The 20,493-nt window shown below is 40.0% G+C and overlaps 3 protein-coding genes across 3 annotated transcripts; all 3 read right to left on the bottom strand.

Annotated features, from left to right (window-relative positions):
- Positions 1-1,894: 1,894 nt before the first annotated feature.
- LOC124006881 (variant surface antigen B-like) lies at positions 1,895-2,380 on the bottom strand. Its single transcript, XM_046317073.1, has one exon. It carries the CDS (start codon positions 2,378-2,380, stop codon positions 1,895-1,897), a length of 486 nt encoding a protein of 161 aa, XP_046173029.1.
- Positions 2,381-7,002: 4,622 nt separating this feature from the next.
- On the bottom strand, positions 7,003-12,907 carry LOC124007075 (chordin-like protein 2). Its single transcript, XM_046317357.1, has 11 exons — positions 12,729-12,907; positions 12,015-12,127; positions 11,647-11,740; positions 11,255-11,400; positions 10,444-10,537; positions 10,288-10,349; positions 9,878-10,046; positions 9,463-9,651; positions 9,179-9,361; positions 8,967-9,059; positions 7,003-8,591 (listed from the first exon to the last, which is right to left on the bottom strand). Exons 1-11 carry the CDS (start codon positions 12,802-12,804, stop codon positions 8,458-8,460), a joined length of 1,353 nt encoding a protein of 450 aa, XP_046173313.1. The 5' UTR covers positions 12,805-12,907; the 3' UTR covers positions 7,003-8,457.
- Positions 12,908-14,166: 1,259 nt separating this feature from the next.
- Positions 14,167-19,895, bottom strand: spag7 (sperm associated antigen 7). Its single transcript, XM_046317257.1, has 7 exons — positions 19,777-19,895; positions 16,933-17,000; positions 16,639-16,727; positions 16,415-16,499; positions 16,153-16,242; positions 15,700-15,856; positions 14,167-15,588 (listed from the first exon to the last, which is right to left on the bottom strand). Exons 1-7 carry the CDS (start codon positions 19,889-19,891, stop codon positions 15,467-15,469), a joined length of 726 nt encoding a protein of 241 aa, XP_046173213.1. The 5' UTR covers positions 19,892-19,895; the 3' UTR covers positions 14,167-15,466.
- Positions 19,896-20,493: the final 598 nt, after the last annotated feature.

Raw genomic sequence — 20,493 nt, 5'->3', positions numbered from 1 at the left:
TATCCCTTTCATACCCTGCCTCCAGTCCACTTACCGATATCTGAACAAGAGAGCCTCATCGAAATTGCAACAAGCGGTTCCGTGAAAATAGATTTTTATCAGAAGCCAATGGCAGATTTCTGGATTGGGCTGCGCTCAGAGTATCCTGCCTTGGCAAATAGCGCTTTTAAGACACTGATGCCCTTTGCAACCATGTACCTATGTGAGAGTGGATTCTCGGCCCTCACTAGCATGAAAACCAAGTACAGGCACAGACTGTGTGGAAAATGATGTAAGACTGAGACTCTCCAATACCACCCAACATTGCAGAGTTATGTGCATCCTTTCAAGCACACCCTTCTCATTAACCTGTGGTGAGTTATTCACAATTTTCGATTAAAAAACAAGGTTTTATATGTAAGATGGTTAAATAAAGAGCAAAATTATTGATTATTATTATTTGTGCCCTGGTCCTATAAGAGCTCTTTGTCACTTCCCACGAGCTGGGTTGTGACAAAAACTCACACTCATTCTTCTGTTTAATACATTTATTGTATAGTGTGTGTGTGTGGCAGGCTTACAATGATGGCAAAAAAACAACATTTGAGAGTGTGCTGACCCTGGTGCTTAGAGAGGGTACGCAGCTGGAGGTTGAATGTTTGAAGGGGTATAGGACTATAATGTTTGGGAACCACTGGTGTAGAAAACACAGCGGTGGCCTCTTAGATGCATCGTATCTTTGAGTAATAGGTTTGCTTCCTATGGTTTTGACATGCATGATATCACCTTGGAACAATGAGGCACTCAGGTTATGCTTGATACACAATGGTCTGCCTTTGGCAGGGCTTAACTCTGGAAGCACACTATGGAATCAACTGGTGTCTGATCCAGTGCCACAGCTGTGTTATTGCTTGCCGCACGGCTTCCAACGTCCCTTGATGCAGGATAGTACCCTGCCCCTTTGACAGGCTTATCAATTGAAACTGTCTCTCTGAATTTCACAGGACCAGATGAAATTACATTCATGTGCTTTGGGAATGTATGTTTGGATTCATTTCATCAATCAACAGTTACCAAATCTGAACTGACCCCAATCTTACTTTAGGTGCTCTGGGTCAAGAGCATGAAAGTCGTCTTATTTTAGATGCCAACCTAAGGCATTACACATTTGTAATATATCATATTAGTGAATAATAAAATAGCACATTGCGTGTGCCATGCAGTAAGGAGAGTTGCTTTCATGAGTAAAAGGCAACTGTTGAGCAAACCCATGCAATGGAAAAACAGGCCATGGATGGTCTAAACTGAGGCAGGGTTCCCTCTCCATGACTTGGCTATGCAATGAGGGAACATGATAAACTGTTTCCAGGTTTCTTCAAAGGTACATTCATGTGAGGGAGGGCTGGGAGATTCATACACTATCACACACAGCAGGAAAGAACTCTTTACGAGAGGATGGGGCATGCAGGTATGTGGACTAATGAATCTTTGTTTTTTGGTACATAAAACAAAACAGTCAAAATCCCTGCATCTAGACTGATAAAAGTGATACTCAAAGAAACACGGTGGAAGCTGTGAACAAAACAAATTAAACCAGGAAAATAAAAGTGAAAACAATGACTTATTTGCAGATCTGAAGTTTCCGAACCCAACAACAGCACAACATCAAATATACTCTACAGATAGTTACCTACGGAGTCTAGAAGCATATAGCATTATGTATTATTAAAAACGTGTATTATTCAAAACGGATAGGCTGAGACTTTATGATTGAAACTCAATTCAAGGAAATAAATTAAAACACAGTATCAGTCAGCTGTGCGTTTGCTAAAGGAGGGACATTATTTCACAAATTTCAGAATTAGTTATACAATCAGCGTAGATTAAAGATCTCTACTGTGTAACATACAGTCAATTACAAAGTACTCCGACTCTGTAATTGTGGTTTAGTGTTGCCACACCACCTGAATGTGCACTCACTGTCCATCCCTTGATCACTGTCCATCCCTTGATCACTGCCCATCCCTTGATCACTGCCCATCCCTTGATCACTGCCCATCCCTTGATCACTGCCCATCTCTTGATCACTGCCCATCTCTTGATCACTGCCCATCTCTTGATCACTGCCCATCCCTTGATCACTGCCCATCCCTTGATCACTGCCCATCTCTTGATCACTGCCCATCTCTTGATCACTGCCCATCCCTTGATCACTGCCCATCCCTTGATCACTGCCCATCTCTTGATCACTGCCCATCTCTTGATCACTGCCCATCCCTTGATCACTGCCCATCCCTTGATCACTGCCCATCTCTTGATCAATGCCCATCTCTTGATCACTGCCCATCCCTTGATCACTGTCCATCCCTTGATCACTGCCCATCTCTTGATCACTGCCCATCCCACATATTGGTTTCTCTGTCCATCCCTTGTTCTTTCCACATATTGGTTTCTCTGTCCATCCCTTGTTCTGTCCTTCTCCTTGATTGCATGGTCTTGCCCACCGTACGATTTCAATTATATTCCAGCTAGGCAGATGTGGAATGCACTTTAAAACCCAGGTGGAATAAATCAGTGGGCATTTAAAAAAATATATCAAGTGATTCCACATTACTATATTCAAACAGACCTCCAGCACTGGGTTTCTTCCCAGTCTCTGAATACATTAGATATGGTGTGGTCTGTGGTAAGCATGCGCAGGCCATGCACATTCCTTCTGCAGTCTTAATTCTCTGTCAATAATCACATAAAACAACTAACATACATTACATTCATATTCTAACAAGCAGAAATACATGTTGAAATCAGAAGATAATATGGCATGGTAAATTACCTGCACATTTTAGTTAGAAGTGTTATTAAAAAACACTTGCCTGTAGAAAAACATCTATGACTGATTTCATGCATAGAAATAATAAATATTGTTGAGTTGCGTTTAAATACTATCTGTCATCATCACATGAAATCCTATGATTTACCGAGTACATCTGGAGTTTGTTAGACGGTTCATTGCCATCCTGTTTGTTTTTATGTATAAAATAATGTTTGCGGTTATATTTATGTTTATTTTAGGTCCGCAGAAAACCATCAGTATGCAGTTATCTCAAGGTAAAGCATGCTGTAATAGGTCTACATCTACAATGTGAAGACATACTCCACTATACAAATACAGCACACATTTGACTACTGGTACAGCCACTGCTCAACCTCTTGATACAATTGACTAAATTGTAAAGGCACCTATTGCCAGTAATCCTTATCGAACAGATCTCTCTCTCTCTCTGATTCTAGATGTTAGAGAAACATGTGGTTGTGAATTGCGTTTGAGAAAAACAGTTTGAGAGAAAAAAAGTTTTTGTTCTTGTCCAGATTAATATCAACAAACAACTTTAAAGGCAAATAAACATTCACTTGTAATTTACTTTTATAATCCCTTTCTTTCTCTTCTTGAAAAACTCTTCAAAAGAAAATGATTAATTGAAAACAGGTTTTTACACATGCTCTTAGGACTTGGTGATGTAATAGAACCTGGCTCTGCTCTCTGTCCAAAAGAAAACATAGGCAGACATAGCTGGGAAAGGCAATGAGGAGTCTGAGGATCTTCAGGAATTTATATCCTCGGGTCAATTTCAGTGTATCTGGGTGCACCAGTATCTCCACATCTGTCTTAATCGTTGCAATCAAGCCTGAGAGATGTTTAGATACAACTGTTGTTTTGGATCATAAATTGAGGCCTAACAGTAGGAGAATACTACTGTGTGGGGAGGCTGAAACAGTTCATTTGGCTCTGAGGCCAAGCAGCTGATTACCTCACCAACACTCCTCATTAATCAATGTGCCAAATGAGTTTATTCAAGATTGGCCCCATTCATCATAGTCTTTTTGATGCACAAGTATACTTAGAAACTGTAGCACACACTTAACATGAAATCATAGGGAGAGTGATTGAATGGTCCATAATTGTACATTTGTAGTCAGTTTTTCTCTTGAACAATAATAATTTCAGCGACGAACAAAAATATTCCTGTGAAACGTGGTCTTGGTTTATCAATCATGCCTCCATCACAAGCATGTGTTTAAAAATGTGAACCTCTAACAGTGGGGTTCAGGAAAGAGGGTGTAATGACTGAAGTGTTTATGACATGAATCCCAGTATTGTCCATATTTTCTTGGCACTGCCCAGATCATCAGCTGAAATGATCAGGGCCAACTTAATTAAGGAAAGGGGTAGGGTGTAAAAAACAGTGCCCTTAATAGATTTCGGAAGTATTTTGATGAAGCAAAAACTCAGGGGTTCTCTTGAACACCTTAATCAGCTATGAAAGCAAACACATCTATCAGACTTAATTAACTTAACACAATTTGGCTCCCTTTGAATCAAAAGACTGCTTGATTGATTTTCAATGCTTCAGTTCCTCACAAACACTGTTTCTGTGAGGCACCATAATTATGGTGTAGAAGCTTAGGGACAGATATTTCTAATATTTATTTAGTTTGCTCACCTCACCTGCCTCCATCTACTGCAACTAACGGCTCGCTGTAGCCCGTTATCCACAGGAAATGGCTACATTTTGGATAATAAGTTGTACAGTAGGCCCATAGACTGTAGCTATCTTGTAGCATACAATAATATATTGTTGCTACTCACACGTTGAGACACTTTTCAATAACACTACAGATGTAATTACAGTATTGTAGTAAATATTCTTACTCCGATTCTAACCCTTAATGTACTTGAAATGGTGAGGTTTCTTAAATTCTGGGAGAATTCCCTGGTCTGACATATTCTCTAACAATGGGCAGCAGCAGGGTTGAGTAGACATGCTCCTACAGAGAGCTGACCCCACTACCTGATTTATACCCACTGACTGCCCCCAGCTGTTACTATTGCCTGAGCCAAGACTAAGCATGCATAGCTGAATTGGCCAAATGCTACTTAGAGGGAATTTGAAACGTTCCCCTCCAAAAAATTAACAGACCATATAAATGCTGAAAAGTTTCAAGATGTTCCACCAGCAATAAAATATAGAACTTTGAGGTATAAAAATGTCAATGTGACAAAACCTTTCAGCCCCACCACCCCTGTTCACTACCTGGCCTGCCACAATAAGGGAGTCTGTACATTGCGTTATTATCCGGGATCAAGTTACTTCCTCTAAATATAACACTGCATTCTGGCATATAGCAAATACTTTCTCATTCATCAATTTGGAAGATAAATAATATGTGTTTTTTTATGGAGAAATGGAAAGAGGCACATCTACCTCCTTTATGGAAGAGGACCACCTTGAACCTCTCAAAAGAAGATATTGCCAGGAACTGTCAAGTCCAACAGCCTGTAGAAATAAGTCACAGCTTCATTGTAAAACTATTAAGGTCTACAACTGAGGGGCTTCTGTTTCAAAATATTTTGTCAGGCCTTTAGTGAGAGATGGGCAGCAATGTCTGGCGCAATGTGTGAAGCCAACACAATGAGTCATTGTAGCTGTGAAGGGAGAGAGTGGACTGTTGGGGTTCACAGATGAGGGATATTAGTCACAAGTCTGTGCACCGTTCCCATATCGACAGGACTCGGTGTATGGCTCTTGTTTACTGCAATGAAAATGGCACAGGGACAAATGGGCTTATCTTACACCTGTTGACCTAAACAAGCCTTTTGACAAGCTGTTCACAGGGCAGCTCAACTCAAAGGCGAACATGGATTTCAGATGATGTGATCATAAGCCAGCTTCTCAATGTGTGTAGAACAGTAATGACATGCTATCTCATTGTGTGTAGAACAGTAATGACATGCTATCTCATTGTGTGTGGAACAGTAATGACATGCTATCTCAATGTGTGTAGAACAGTAATGACATGCTATCTCATTGTGTGTAGAACAGTAATGACATGCTATCTCATTGTGTGTAGAACAGTAATGACATGCTATCTCATTGTGTGTAGAACAGTAATGACATGCTATCTCAATGTGTGTAGAACAGTAATGACATGCTATCTCAATGTGTGTAGAACAGTAGTGACATGCTATCTCATTGTGTGTAGAACAGTAATGACATGCTATCTCAATGTGTGTAGAACAGTAATGACATGCTATCTCATTGTGTGTAGAACAGTAATGACATGCTATCTCATTGTGTGTAGAACAGTAATGACATGCTATCTCATTGTGTGTAGAACAGTAATGACATGCTATATCATTGTGTGTAGAACAGTAATGACATGCTATCTCATTGTGTGTAGAACAGTAATGACATGCTATCTCATTGTGTGTAGAACAGTAATGACATGCTATCTCATTGTGTGTGGAACAGTAATGACATGCTATCTCATTGTGTGTAGAACAGTAATGACATGCTATCTCAGTGTGTGTAGAACAGTAATGACATGCTATCTCATTGTGTGTAGAACAGTAATGACATGCTATCTCATTGTGTGTAGAACAGTAATGACATGCTATCTCAATGTGTGTAGAACAGTAATGACATGCTATCTCATTGTGTGTAGAACAGTAATGACATGCTATCTCATTGTGTGTAGAACAGTATTGACAGGCTATCTCAATGTGTGTAGAACAGTAATGACATGCTATCTCAATAACGTTTCATAATAGTTATTTGATGTAATAGAAGAACACTCCAATGATATCCTACATTTTTAAAGACCAAGGATTTATTTTTCTTGGGTTTGGTGTATTATACATACGGCAAATCATCTAATTGTGTCTAACTATTTGACAAGCATGTTACTGTTGTGCTCTATCCCAGTGTGTTCCAAACCTGGTCCTTGGGCCCCCCCTGGGTGTACGTTTAGTTTTTTGCCCTAGCACTACACAGCTGATTCAAATCATCATTGATGATGAGTTTGTTATTTGAATCAACTGTGTAGTACTAGGGCAAAAACCGAAATGTGTACCTGAGGGGCAACACTGAGTTTGGGAAACCATGCTCTATACCTTTTTTTAAAGACTGGGTCCTCCATCAACAGTATTCCTCCCTGAGCCCTCTCTTCTTCTTCAGTTCTCTGTATTGGAAAATGTTGGTGTCCTTCCAACTCATGACCTACATTTATATCAAATTAACAGAGCTCTATTGTTGTGCTCATCCTGTTAGGCCATTACAACCCTTGAGAAAACAAACTATAGCACTGGAGCACAAATCCAAATTACAGGCACAATTCATAAAGGAGAAATTCCCCTGGTCCGACTGGGTTCACTGGAGGGTAGTCCAAGGAATAACAACAGCCTGATTTGTGCAGGAATTCTTGCCTCAGGTAGAGCTCAACTATATCATATTTTTGGTTGGCTCCAACTTTTAGCCTTGTCAATCACGTGCAAGAATGCCTTGCCACTGTGCAAAGGGAAGAAAGATGCATCAAGTACTGAAATCACACATAATCCTATGGAAACTTAGTCTGTAGAAAACTGGCCAAACATAATGATAAACACCTCAGAGAACATAATAGAAAGTAGATCCAGCAAACCAATGTAGCCACTCTTATGAAAGAATAGATACAACTGCTGTTGCAGGGAAATACCGATGCCCAGATATCAAACCCACATTTTCTGAGGAAAGCCTTATATGTACACTGCCCTACAAGCAAAAAGGCAGTAACTGCTCATAGTGTGGAACTGAGAAAAAATGTTTTTTATTTACCTTGGTTTCACAGTAACTTTATGCAGTAACTGCTAACATGACCCCCATTTTCTCTAAAACACAATACAATTGAGGCAGGATACTTGTCCACATGTTTAAGCATGTATTTCATGTAGAAAAATGACATTAACTCATTTTCAACCAAATGAGCAGTTACTGCCTTTTTGCTTGGTAGGGCTGTACAGCCCAATGAACTGAAGCCATGGCGTCTCAGGCAAGGACCTTCCAGTACACACTCAAATGTCTACAGAATGTACAAACAAACATGTCAAACAAACCAATGTTGTACGCTCTGCCTCAAAATGACATCTGTTAGCATATTTGTATTTACAATAAATATGTTAATGAATATTTCTCGGTACATTCTGAAAAGGCATACAATTTCAAACAGCAGTATTTAGCAGAACAGTAAAGTGATTGTAAATATGGTCTACTCTATAAAGGTGTTATTGCCAGATGGCTGTCTAATTTGCCCAGTGTATTTTTCTATTATATACATGTACACCTGTATTTTTTAGATAATACTGTTTTTACTGTATTCCAGTATGCCAGAAAACAAAAATGAGATACAACTGTAATTCATTTAAAGTATTTTTTCCATTTTGGTTCCTTCTACTACCAAATGCTACCAACAATGTTGACAATTCTGCTGACTAATTGTTACTGAGAATATGGAACATCACATTGCAATGAGTTATGATGACATTTAAAAAATAAACAAAAGCTTGTTATTCTATAACCAATAAGCAGTGCTATGTTTCATGTTTAATGAAATGCATATGAATGCTGTGCATTTTCCATTGATGTCAAAGTCAGGGGATGAGAGTTAAGAAGAGCACAGGCTTTCTAGCTGGTCTGGGTACAAGAACTTCACTACCTCCCTGATACCATCCTCACAGGTCCTGGTCTTGGGAAATTCCTTCTGGTTGTCTTCTTCATCCTTGAATCTTTTCCAGGTCTCTGTGTAAAAAGAACAAAGAATTGACATGTTGCCATCCAACAGCAGACAAAATGCGTACAAATCCATAACTTTTTTTCCCTCAGCAGGAAACAAGATGGTCACTGACAAGAGGAAGCAGCCATTTTTTAATCAGTTGAAATGAAATGAAATTTCCTTTGGTCTACAATATGTCTGGTTGGTCTATGACCATATGTCTAGAAATGGATTGAGCTATATTGCCTAACAATTCAGATTGTCAAAACAATGGAAAAGCTTTACTTAAAAGAAACTAAAGTATTACAAGATTTATACCTAGAGAACTTTTAAATTACCGGAAAATAAAGGTATGCATACAAAAACAACAAAAAACACACAAAAAACATGGATAAACTCACCTTCATCCAATGTCGCCAGTAAAGTGTAGTTATCTGGATTATCTAGAAGATCTTTCTTCAGAACTTCCCCAGTTTCCATTAATTGTAAAACTTCTGGGAAAAGTGAAAATACATATTGGGTGACATTCTGAATAGTTAGGTAATCCACAGCTGTAGCTTTGTTATTAACACTGCCATGCTAGTGCCCTCTAATACTTCCCCCCTCCTATTACCTCCTACTGTCTTCCATACTTGCACTTCAACTTCAGCAGTCCCTTGTCTTTCAATAGCAATTATCCTAACTGTGTCCTCTGTGTGAACCTTTGACGATGGCTTAACTTTGTACACCAAGAGGTTGTTATTGTCATGTCCAAGATTCATGTAACAGTCAGTCCTGTTGCTCTCAGCATTATGTTCTAGGGGCAGAAATCAGAGAGATTAAAAATGTATATTATTCAAAACCTATGGTTAAACTAATTTTCGGAAGTGCATTGTAAATTCTGCTGAGCTACAGTACCTGGACAAATCTTGCAGCATTTCCCCACGGTTTTAACGGGATGTTGGCATGGATACTGGCTGGGACATGAGAGGCGTTTGCAGTCCTGTATGCCATCCTTACAGGTGCACAAAATGCACTCCAGGACCTTCCCCAGGACCGGGTGCCACACATCACCATGAGAGTAGGTGTTGCCGCTGTACTGACATGCTGAGAGAAATAGGATCACCATATATGCTCTAGTACTACATATTATTACAATCACAGAGCTGTAAGAGTTAGAATACATTGACTGCTCAATGACCAGGTAAGTGACTCCCTATTGTAGGCCGTGAAAATAGTACTACTATTAATAGGATAAGAAGAAGAAGAAGAAGAAGATGAATAGCATTCATTAATATTATTAATTATTGTAGGGCTATCATTTAACTCTCACCCTTCTGGTGCTTTTTCTGCAGCAGGAAATTCACAGTGGTCTCTGCAGCACCTTTGAAGTGGAGCTTGGGCAGGCTCAGGCCTCTGGGAGTACCCCTGACAGTGGATGGAGTAGAGCGGACAGACCGCCCTCGGAACTGCTCTCCAGCACACTGGTCCACTGAATGCCTCTTGTGTATTCACAGAGACAAATAGACACAGTTATTATGGGGTTATTTTGGATGTATGTGCAGCTCCGATGCCAGTGAGTTGGAACCCCTCCTACTCCAGGTAAACTTGATTTACATGCCCCACAAATGAAGATTCAGTATTAGTTGTTGTCTTCTCTGCAAATGTGTGGTGTTTTGGATGTTACGGTTTGACAAATCTACAAGACTAAACCCATCAATGAATTAACAGAAAGCCACCTACAACGCCTCGGTTCAGCTGTTGGCCTACATCCTCCACTGATGAGTACCCATTAATGCCACCATCTAATCAAAGACAAATGAAGAGGAAATACATTGACTTTGATAACAATAGAAAGTAGGGTGAAAATCTGCTGTGGTAAGAAACATATGTGATCACCTTTGCACACCGGACAGCAGGTATCTGGGAATGAGACTGGTGAGGAGCAGGTCAGCGGCTGGCAAGTTTTCAGAGCACAGAAAATATTTCCATTCTAAAAGCAAATGTGGAAGAAAGCCAAAGGTGAAGGAAGAACAGAAGTGATTGTAGACATTGCCAGCCCTAGCTTTTTGGGTGCCCTAAGCTAAATGTTGTTTCGGGGCCCCCAACTCGCGAGCAAAACATTTTAGTGGCTTCCCTCTTGACGGCAGAGAGATCATTTATTTTACAAGTTAATTTCCTGCGAATTCTACACATTTTGCCATGGTGCGGAGATAGAAATGTGCAGTTTTAAAGCCAATACATTTTTGCCGTTTTAAAGCTAATTTCTTGCAGTTCTACATACTTTGCCATGTTAATATGATATCTGAGTGAGAGTGACTAACAAAACCAATGGATAGAAATGTGGGCACATACCCTTTCTTGCCCGGTTGATAATTCAACCATGATTACTACAAGTTTAGATAGTTGGCTAGACTAACATACCAATCTGAAAATGTTTTGCTGACATGGGCTAATTGAGTGATTGTCAGTGACTGAAATAACAAGAAGAAAACTGCTGATGAACAACCAAATTTCAAAATTGCACCTTGTGTATTCTACTATTCTAACTCTCAACAATAAGTTGAGACCAAACTGAGTTCCTAAAAATAAAAAGAAAGTCGCTTACTGCCAGTATTATGGCTGACACATGAGGAAAAACCTCCAGTTATGCTCTCAGAGTGATGAGGTTTACACCATAAACTAGAGGAAGAGAGAGAGTGTGACGTACTGAACATGTGCACATGACACACTGGTTGGTTTGTCGAGATGGGAAGAGGTCATGGTTGGCAAAGGTCTCCCCTGGTTGGTAGAAAGTTCCATTATACCTGCAGGACTTCACTGGGGCTCTCAAGCCTGCTGGGATCCTAGGCTCATCTGAGCAGATAATGAATGGTAAGCACAAGATGAATGAGTGAATGCCAAAGCAGGATGTTTTTGTTTTACACACCTCTAGCCTTTTTTCCCTCAAGGATAGAACTGGTGTATGCAATTGAAGTCCTGTGACTAGACATGGCATAAAAGCACACAGGTACTACTTTACCAAATGGTGTCATAGAAATGATTAAATAACTTTATTGTACTGCCTGTGTGTGCTTATTGTATGATAATGCTTGATCCTACCTGTACAGCGAGGGCAGCACTGCTGAGAGTCAGTCACTGGGTTGTCACACCGCAGAGTAGGACACTTAATTGTGTTACATTTCACATGGCCTGTCTATGAGGGAAACGTTACATGGTTTACGGGCATACCTTGAAATCCCACCCACCAGAACCCTTTAAAGCAACTGCCAATAGGATGTATAGCCAGTAGCCTAAATCCTATTTGCACACAGTAGCCTACAATCCAATACTCAGATTTTGACAGTTTGATACAGTAGAGTATAGGGCAGTGTTGGGCTTCTTTTGGTACACTTGTACATGGCTTCATATTAGGTGACAGATGTGACAAAACTGACTAATGATGTACTCTAATTCTATGGGTACAGTACCTCAGTGCAGGAACACCGCATACAAAACATGAAACCAAAGGGTTCCAGATAAGGATGCCAGCTGTCTCCAGGACTGTATGTTTTCTCCTTGAAAGAACAGAACACTGCGGACACTGGGTGAAAAAAAATGGAAAGTAAAGATGGAAGGTAAGATGGAAAGTTATTTTAGCCGTAGAAGCACTTTAATATGAAGCAAAGCTGGAATTTTCATAAACAGAAAACGAAAGAGACTAATCTAATACAAAATGATCTTCCATGGCTCACAAACCTGTCAGAGTAATAACTGCTAATATTTTCTGGCAAAAAAAACACGTGGATTAAATCAGTATACCATCATAATTGATGTTATGTGGTTATATAATTAATGTTGTGGTTATATAATTAATACATTTCAACCGGAATTAGCACAATTGAATACTAAATACAGTTTAATACTAATACAGTTTAATACGACACTGACCTTATAGACAGGCTAGAAATACACGCCGCATAAACTTGCCAAATATATATTTTTTTAAAGTTGGTTGGAACAATGATGAAATCCAGAAAAGGAAAAGAATAACATAAACCCATAACATAATGTTTAAACTCCAGTTGTGAGTAGTTGTAGTGTATACCTATAGTAAAACTCTTCGTTTGATTTGAGCTACAGGCGCATTTCATCAATTGTGGATAACGGTTTAACTTTAGATTTGCAGAGAAAGTCTGTCCTACCTTTTCTTGCTCTTATAACATCCGAAGCACAACCAACGAACAAACAGATGCTAATTAATAAGAATATATGCTTCATGTTGGGGGATAAATCCTTGTCAATATGAAATGAAATAGCAGCAACTGCGACAGCAAACCCCAGGACAGTGTGAAACTCCCCATAAAATCACGAATTTATTCTTGGTTTTCATCGAAGGCGCCTCCTACAGGAAGAATACGCCAATTTATAAACTGGGTGAAGTGAATGATGTGATGTCAAAGAAAATGGAATGAATAAGTCTAAGTTTGTTGTTTGTCAAGTAGGCCTATAGTAGGAATAAAGCCTATAGATATTGCCAAATAACTTATTGGAGGCAGAACATATTAATGTCTCTCAAATGCACAGTAGCCCTAACATACAGTATAACACCCTGCTAGATATGTCAGTGTCTAGCAAATTCACACTGGCTATCTACTCCGATTTCAGAGCACTCTCGTCTGTGTGCCAGAGCGCAGAATAACTGATTAATTTACAAACACTTAAACCCCGTTGAATATAGCCGGTGTCAGTAAACGTCGGCAAAAAAAACAATTAAATTGTCAACAGCAGTTAGTCACCAACGCTCTGGACAACATAACACCCTAACCAACTCTGCTAGTGCGAGTAAAATGGTCAGAATGAGATTCTCTCATTTGTGTCTGGAAGTAGAGCAAACTAGCCAATGTTAGCTTGGGTGCTTGACTGCCGTTGTGAGGTCAGAACGCTCGATCAACCCTACTCCTCGGCTAGAACACTCAATTTACGAACACCCAGAGCTCACTCTGACACTCCAGATTGAACACACCCGCTAATGAAAGTGGGATGGGAGCCTGTGATGTCATAATAAAAATGGGAGCCTATGATGTCATAATTTAAATGACATGACCTCCTTGAGGTCAAAAGCCTGCCACTAATTTGTCAAAGATTCTAAGGCAGTTAAGACCTTTCAATACGGAGAACCACATTCCTACTGGAGCACAATGGTTAGGACCCGTGCGCAAGTGGCGCTGCTTGCTCAACGCAACGACCAGCATCTGGGTCGCCGTGGAGGGCCACAAAGTCAGAGGCCCCGTCATGACAGACCTCAGAGAGAGAGGCCTCGGAGTCGACGCCCCCGATGTCAAGTGGGTCCGATGGTTGAGAAATGGAGATGGCCACGAAAACGATTAAGCTTGCTTCCACAGTCAAGATCATTCGCAGATGTGAGACGAGGACTGAAGGGCCGACGCGTGGTACTTCGTGTTGGAGATTAGAAATTAAAGTGCAGCTTGAGGCCTCAAAGGATTAAAACATTTGTAAAGATACTTTTAGGCCTACTGTTTTTGTTCGCTAGACATCTAGCTACCCTCCTAAAAATGGTGAAAGGGGCTACAAGTGCTACCAACACACTGCAATGTTATGGGACACAACATAAAAGGCCTATTAAATCAACATTTCTCCCAATTTATTAAAACATACAGGAAACAAAGGGATTAAAATGGTTACAGCTAGATGCCATCATGCCAACATCTTTACACACTGAGCAAGTGAGAGAGCGCATAGAATAAAACATTGACAACACAGCATTGTCCACATAGCATAGGACACGTATTTCAATCCTCATTTAAAAATGTGACTGATTCAATTTGACCAGACTACACAACGGAGCAGAGCTGTATTACATTTGCTGAAGGTAACAATGATTTTATAGACAGTGAGATTCAAACAGTGCTTTGCGTCTCTAAATGAGACACTTCCCCATGAATATGACCCCAGAAATGTAATCATCATCAACTTGATGTTTGCTAGTATATCTACCATGTAGGCCTACAAACTGCAGTGGTTTCATTCTCAAATTAAATCTTCAGCCTCCATTCACTTTTCATTTGTGGGATCGAAACACTATATGGGCCTGAGAACAAAGACTTAGGGCTCTATTCAAGCCGTACCGCAGAAGTTCAGTGTTACCCTCTGGGCACAGCCGTCAATTCAACATCTATTCCCCATTGGTTCAACGTCATTTCATTGAAATGACGTGGAAAAGACATTGGTTCAACCAGTGTGTGTCCAAGTGGGTACAGTGTGACTGACATTTAGCGGAGACTGCATTCACAGTAAACACTGCATGTGTCAGCTCAATCTGAAATGTCAGGTCCTTTCTGTCAGGTCATCTGTAACGCTTCAGCGACGAGACTGAATAGAGCCCATAATGTAGCTAAAAACAAACATAATAAAAACATATCCTGTAACTCCTAACTGCCACGATATGTCACAATAGGAATTATTTTCCTCGTAAAGGTGAAAACAGACAAATGCTAAACTACCGGCAACCTACTGTTGGCCCTCATGGTTGTGCTACTCTCCTCTTTGCGTTCACGGAGAAAAATGATTCATTTGTGTGGGAGAAATTACAGGACTTTGGGGTAAACAGAAAGAAAGCCAATAGACAAAATGCTCTTAAATCAGACTTTCACACGACCAATTTGGTTGGAACATAAAAACAGTCAACCCGAGTCAAGGACAGAGGAGAAACATAATTCAAGAACCTTCCTTACATACCTACAAGCTTCACCTACTGTATATGTCCTGGGAAACATGTAGGCTCTTTCAATGTAGTAGGCCTCCATTAGGTTAATACAGATTTGAGGTACTCCCTCTGTGCCCCTCATACGTTTTCTCTCTTTTACACACACACACACACGCACACACACACACACACACACACACACACACACAAGCCCTCTCAAGAGGTGGAGGTGCTCCCTGCCCCGGTGTCTTCATCTCCTGTCTTCTGACGTTTCTTGGCCCGAATCTCATTCATGGCCTGCTCTATGGAGCGGGTGTCCCTTTTGTTGGCCACAGGTACTGAGGGAGGAGAGACAAATACATTTTGTTAGGCAAAGTACACAGCACACCCCATGAGGAGATGTGATTCACTGAGGAGGAGAAATCCATACTGAGCCTCTTCACACTGACCCATGCCATATGCCTGGTTGGCCTCTAGCGTATGGGCTGCATCCTTAGCAGAAGAGGTGCCGATCAGATGGCTGTACTTGTCACGGTAATTGGAGCTGGGAGACGCTGCCCTCTTCTGTGTCTTACCGGTGGTCTCCTCTTCTAACGCAGCCTGCTCCTGAAGAGCAGTGGACAGGTTTAATTATCAAACACTTTCTTTGAGCAATAGCTCGGAACCCAACCTATACTCCGTAGATATTACGCTGAGTGAACAAAAGACAGCAACATATTAAGGTGCAGAAAGTGTGAACCATCAGTACTTGCAATGTTATAACAAGTTTACATTACTTGAAATCGGATTTCACTGTGTAAATGAATGTATTCTGCCAAATGATATACAGTTATGGACCTGTATACTAGAGTATGTGTTTCTATTCAGTTCCTCGGTGAGTGTGACTGAGTCTCCAGTCGTACTTTAAGTCTGCGGCGGTATTCAGCTTTTTGGGGGTCCCACTCCTCTCCTTTCCGATAAGCCTCCAGCTCGTCGTCTGATGGAGCAAACTCCTGCCACAGTCATTTTGAATACATACATTCAGTTACGCATCAGGAAGAATAACACATATACAAACATAATAAAATGCCACCACTAAAATAATAGTGCAACTCCTGGGAAGGGCATGTAAATCTGGTGATATTTGTGAACGCAGCAATAAAGAACATCCAAAAGAGGTCTGACCTTCTTAAAAATCATGACGTATCTGCTTTCCTCATCCTCTCCGAAAGAGAACGATGCCAGACCAGCAACTTCTGCTACATCATGCCTTTAACAAGCCAGGATGTCAGTAAAAGTTTACATGCAAACTGTTAAATATTATGTTTGTAGTCTTCTCATAAAATAAACTTATTACATAATGCTCTCCATTTATAGATTCAAGGATATATTTATAATTTTTCACTTACAATATGCTCCTTTCAATCTTTCCCATGGGATTGTACTTCCTCTTCTGTTGCTTAGTGTCTTGAATGAATTCGGACACCTCTTTCTCCATCTGAAAAAGAGATGAAGGCAGTATAAACTGGATTGTTCTTTACCCACCAAAGATCAGTCAACGAAGAATTGGAAACAATTCTTGGATTTGTTTCTTGGGATTTGGTTTGTCCAAGTTACTGACTGGACATTCAGCTGGATGAGCAGAGAATGACCCCACAAAGGAGACAGAATATGATCCTCCGCCTGCAGGCAGAGCCTCTCACCCTTTTCCTGAACTCGGCTTTCTTTTTCTTCTCATCCTCCTGCATCTTCTTCATTCTTGCTGCCTGTTCTGTTGAGGGATAGAAAACAAGGTTATTTCAATTGTTTTCATACTGAAAATATAGGCCTATTAATTCCCATGAGATGTTATAACAGATTGTCTGAATAGCATATATTTCCTATACCATACTTTAAATGACCTGGACGTCACTTTAATTATGTTGGTAAACTCTGGATTTAGTGTCATCTGAGCAAATGAATCCATAGAGCAACAAGATCCTATGCTATAGCTGCTTAAGTGTAATTCACATCATTTTTGGATGAGGGACTACTGACATAGCACATGTGACTTGCATAACAAGTGTTCAGTATGATGTTCATTATTACCAAATAACGCACCCACTGGGCACACTGCGTCATTTCAATGTGGATAATATTTGGTTAAAATGTTGTTCAATAAGATAACACATTAGAAATTCAACTAACTTATAGGTTATCTAAAAGCACAACCAAATTCCAATGGAAAAACAATGTCTGTTTTTTGTTTAATTTTCACCCAAATGCCAATTACAGCACTTTCACCCATTTAAAAGTTAAATAAAGGTTACAGTGCCTTGCAAAACTATTCATCCCCCTTGGCAGTTTTCCTATTTTGTTGCATTACAACCTGTAATTTAAATGATTTATTTATTTATTTGGATTTCATGTAATGGACATACAAAATTATCCAAATTGGTTAAGTGAAAAAAAAACATGTTGACATTGTTTTTCGACCCCCCCCCCCAAAAACACAGAAAAGTGTGTGCATATGTATTCACCCCCCTTTGCTATGAAGCTCACCTTCAGAAGTAACATAATTACTTCAATAAAGTCCACCTGTGTGCAATCTAAGTGTCACATGATCTCAGAGAGATATATATAGATCACTACACACACACAAACCTGTTCTGAAAGGCCCATAAGCCTGCAACACCACTAAGCAAGGGGCACCACCAAGCGGCACCATGAAGACCAAGGAGCTCAGGGACAAAGTTGTGGAGAAGTACAGATCAGGGTTGAGTTATAAAAAAATATATATCTGAAACTTTGAACATCCCACGGAGCGCCATTAAATCCATTATTATAAATTGGAAAGAATTTGGCACCACAACAAACCTACCAAGATGGGGCTGCCCACTAACACACACAGACCAGGCAAGGAGGGAATTAATCAGAGAGGCAACAAAGAGACCAAAGACAACCCTGAAGGATCTGCAAAGCTCCACAGCAGAGATTGGAGTATAGGACCACTTTAAGCCGTCCACTCCACAGACCTGGGCTTTACGGAAGAGTGGCCAGAAAAAAGCCTTTGCTTAAAGAGAAAAAAACCAAGCGAACACATTTGGTGCTCTCCAGAAGGCGCGTGGGAGACTCCCCAAACATATGAAAGAAGGTACTCTGGTCAGATGAGACTAAAATTGAGCTTTTTGTCCATCAAGGAAAACACTGTCTGGTGCAAACCCAACACCTCTCATCATCCCGAGAACATCATCCCCACAGTGAAGCACAGCATCACGCTGTGGGGATGTTTTTCCATCGGCAGGGACGGGGAAACTGGTCAGAATTGAAGGAATGATGGATGCCGCTAAAACAGGGAAATTCTTGAGGGAAACCTGTTTCAGTCTTCCAGCGATTTGAGACTCATACCCAAGAAGACTCAAGGCTGTAAGCGCTGCCAAACGTCCTTCAACAAAGTACTGTGTAAAGGGTCTTATGCATGTGTGATATTTCATTTTATTTATTTGTAATACATTTTCAAAAATGTTTAAAACCAGTTTTTGCTTTTTCATTGTGGAGGATTGGGACAAAAATACATTTTAGATTAAAGCTCTAACGTGACAAAATGTTGAAAAAGTCAAGGGGTCTGAATACATTTTCCATATGCACTGTAGGCCTAAAAAAACATAGTTGGTGATTGACAAAGGTCACATTTCATTTGCTCTCTTAAACCTACTCTTTGGAATTACATTTACATTTACATTTAAGTCATTTAGCAGACGCTCTTATCCAGAGCGACTTACAAATTGGTGCATTCACCTTATGACATCCAGTGGGACAGTCACTTAACAATAGTGCATCTAAAACTTAGGGGGGGGTGGGGTGAGAGGGATTACTTAACCTATCCTAGGTATTCCTTGACTTCGAAAGCAACAGTGAAGTTAAGTGCAGATCTCTCAACAAATCATTCTCACGATAGTGCATGGGTAATAGTCAGTGTCAAACATAGCTGGGCTTGGTTAAAACGGAGCCCAAAGGGCAGATAGATAGTTCTCCAGTAGGAGGTGCTGCCCAGACTATTTTGTTTTCTGATAGCAGATGTTGAAAGTCTATTATTTTAATAGGCATACATTCAACATTTTATACAAGGTTTGTCTGTTTTAATATTTGGTAACCATGCGGACATAATCATGTAGTTTAAGTTTATGATTTTTTTTTCAAATCAAATATTTTTTACGTAGATTCAACGTCACAATACGTTGACAAATTACATTGAAACAACATTGATTCAACCAGTTTGTGCTGCTTTGCGTGCCCAAACAAAAAATGAATGATGGCTCATTTGGCCAATGAGAGCACTAGAAGGACTGACTTTGACCAATAGGATGTATCTTATACAAAAACGTAATTCACTACAAGGGCAAATACTCGTTCGTGACTGGATACTTTTCTGTACAGACGATAAGGAGGTTGAGAACTCCACGGAAGGGATCCTGTAAACAGCTAAATTTACGAAATACTTTTATCTTTACAATCGAATAATACACACGAATTGGAAATAAATAACTGTAGAGTAATACTGAATATACCTCGGGCCTTTCGTCGGCTCTCCTTGTCTCCGACTGTGGGAGGTTTTTCCATCGAACTCAAAATTGAGCCCAGGAGGTCCGCCATTTTGGACTGAATGATCACTACCGGAAGCATGATGTTTAAAATCATTCGTGGGGAGGGAATACGCATGCGCATATCAACAAATAATATTAGAATAACAGGCTATTTATTATAGCCTTCTATTGACAAATGGTGGGTTGTATTAGTGAATGTACTGAAATAATATATATTTTTTTGTTTCTTGAGTTTAATTACGGTGCCTTTTTTTGTTGTCTGTAAATTGTCTGTGTATGTTACAGTACACAGAAAAATGTAAATAAAAAACACGTTTTTTCAATGTATTGCAATTTGCAATATATGTTTATACATTTTTTATAATAGCTCTAATCAATGATAGAACATTTTCTTCATGAAATAAATAGCAGGTAGCCCAGCGTTAGCGGTTAGGAGCATTGGGCCAGTAACCGAGAGGTTGATGGTTCGAATCCCTGAGCCAAGGAGTTTAGGTGAACAATCTGTCTATGTTCCCTTGAGCCTAGTGATCAACCCTAATTGCTCCTGTAAATTGCTCAGGATAAGAGTGTCTGCTAAAATGTAAAACATTAAATATAAAGCATTAATATCCCTTTTCATGAAAAAATACAACTAGCGATTGATCAGATGAAGGGAGGATTATATCTTACAGTTAAAGTCAC

The sequence above is a fragment of the Oncorhynchus gorbuscha genome, linkage group LG20, assembly GCF_021184085.1.
Source record: "Oncorhynchus gorbuscha isolate QuinsamMale2020 ecotype Even-year linkage group LG20, OgorEven_v1.0, whole genome shotgun sequence".
Classification (NCBI taxonomy): Eukaryota; Metazoa; Chordata; class Actinopteri; order Salmoniformes; family Salmonidae; genus Oncorhynchus; species Oncorhynchus gorbuscha.
This window is presented reverse-complemented; position numbering and strand designations above follow the sequence as displayed.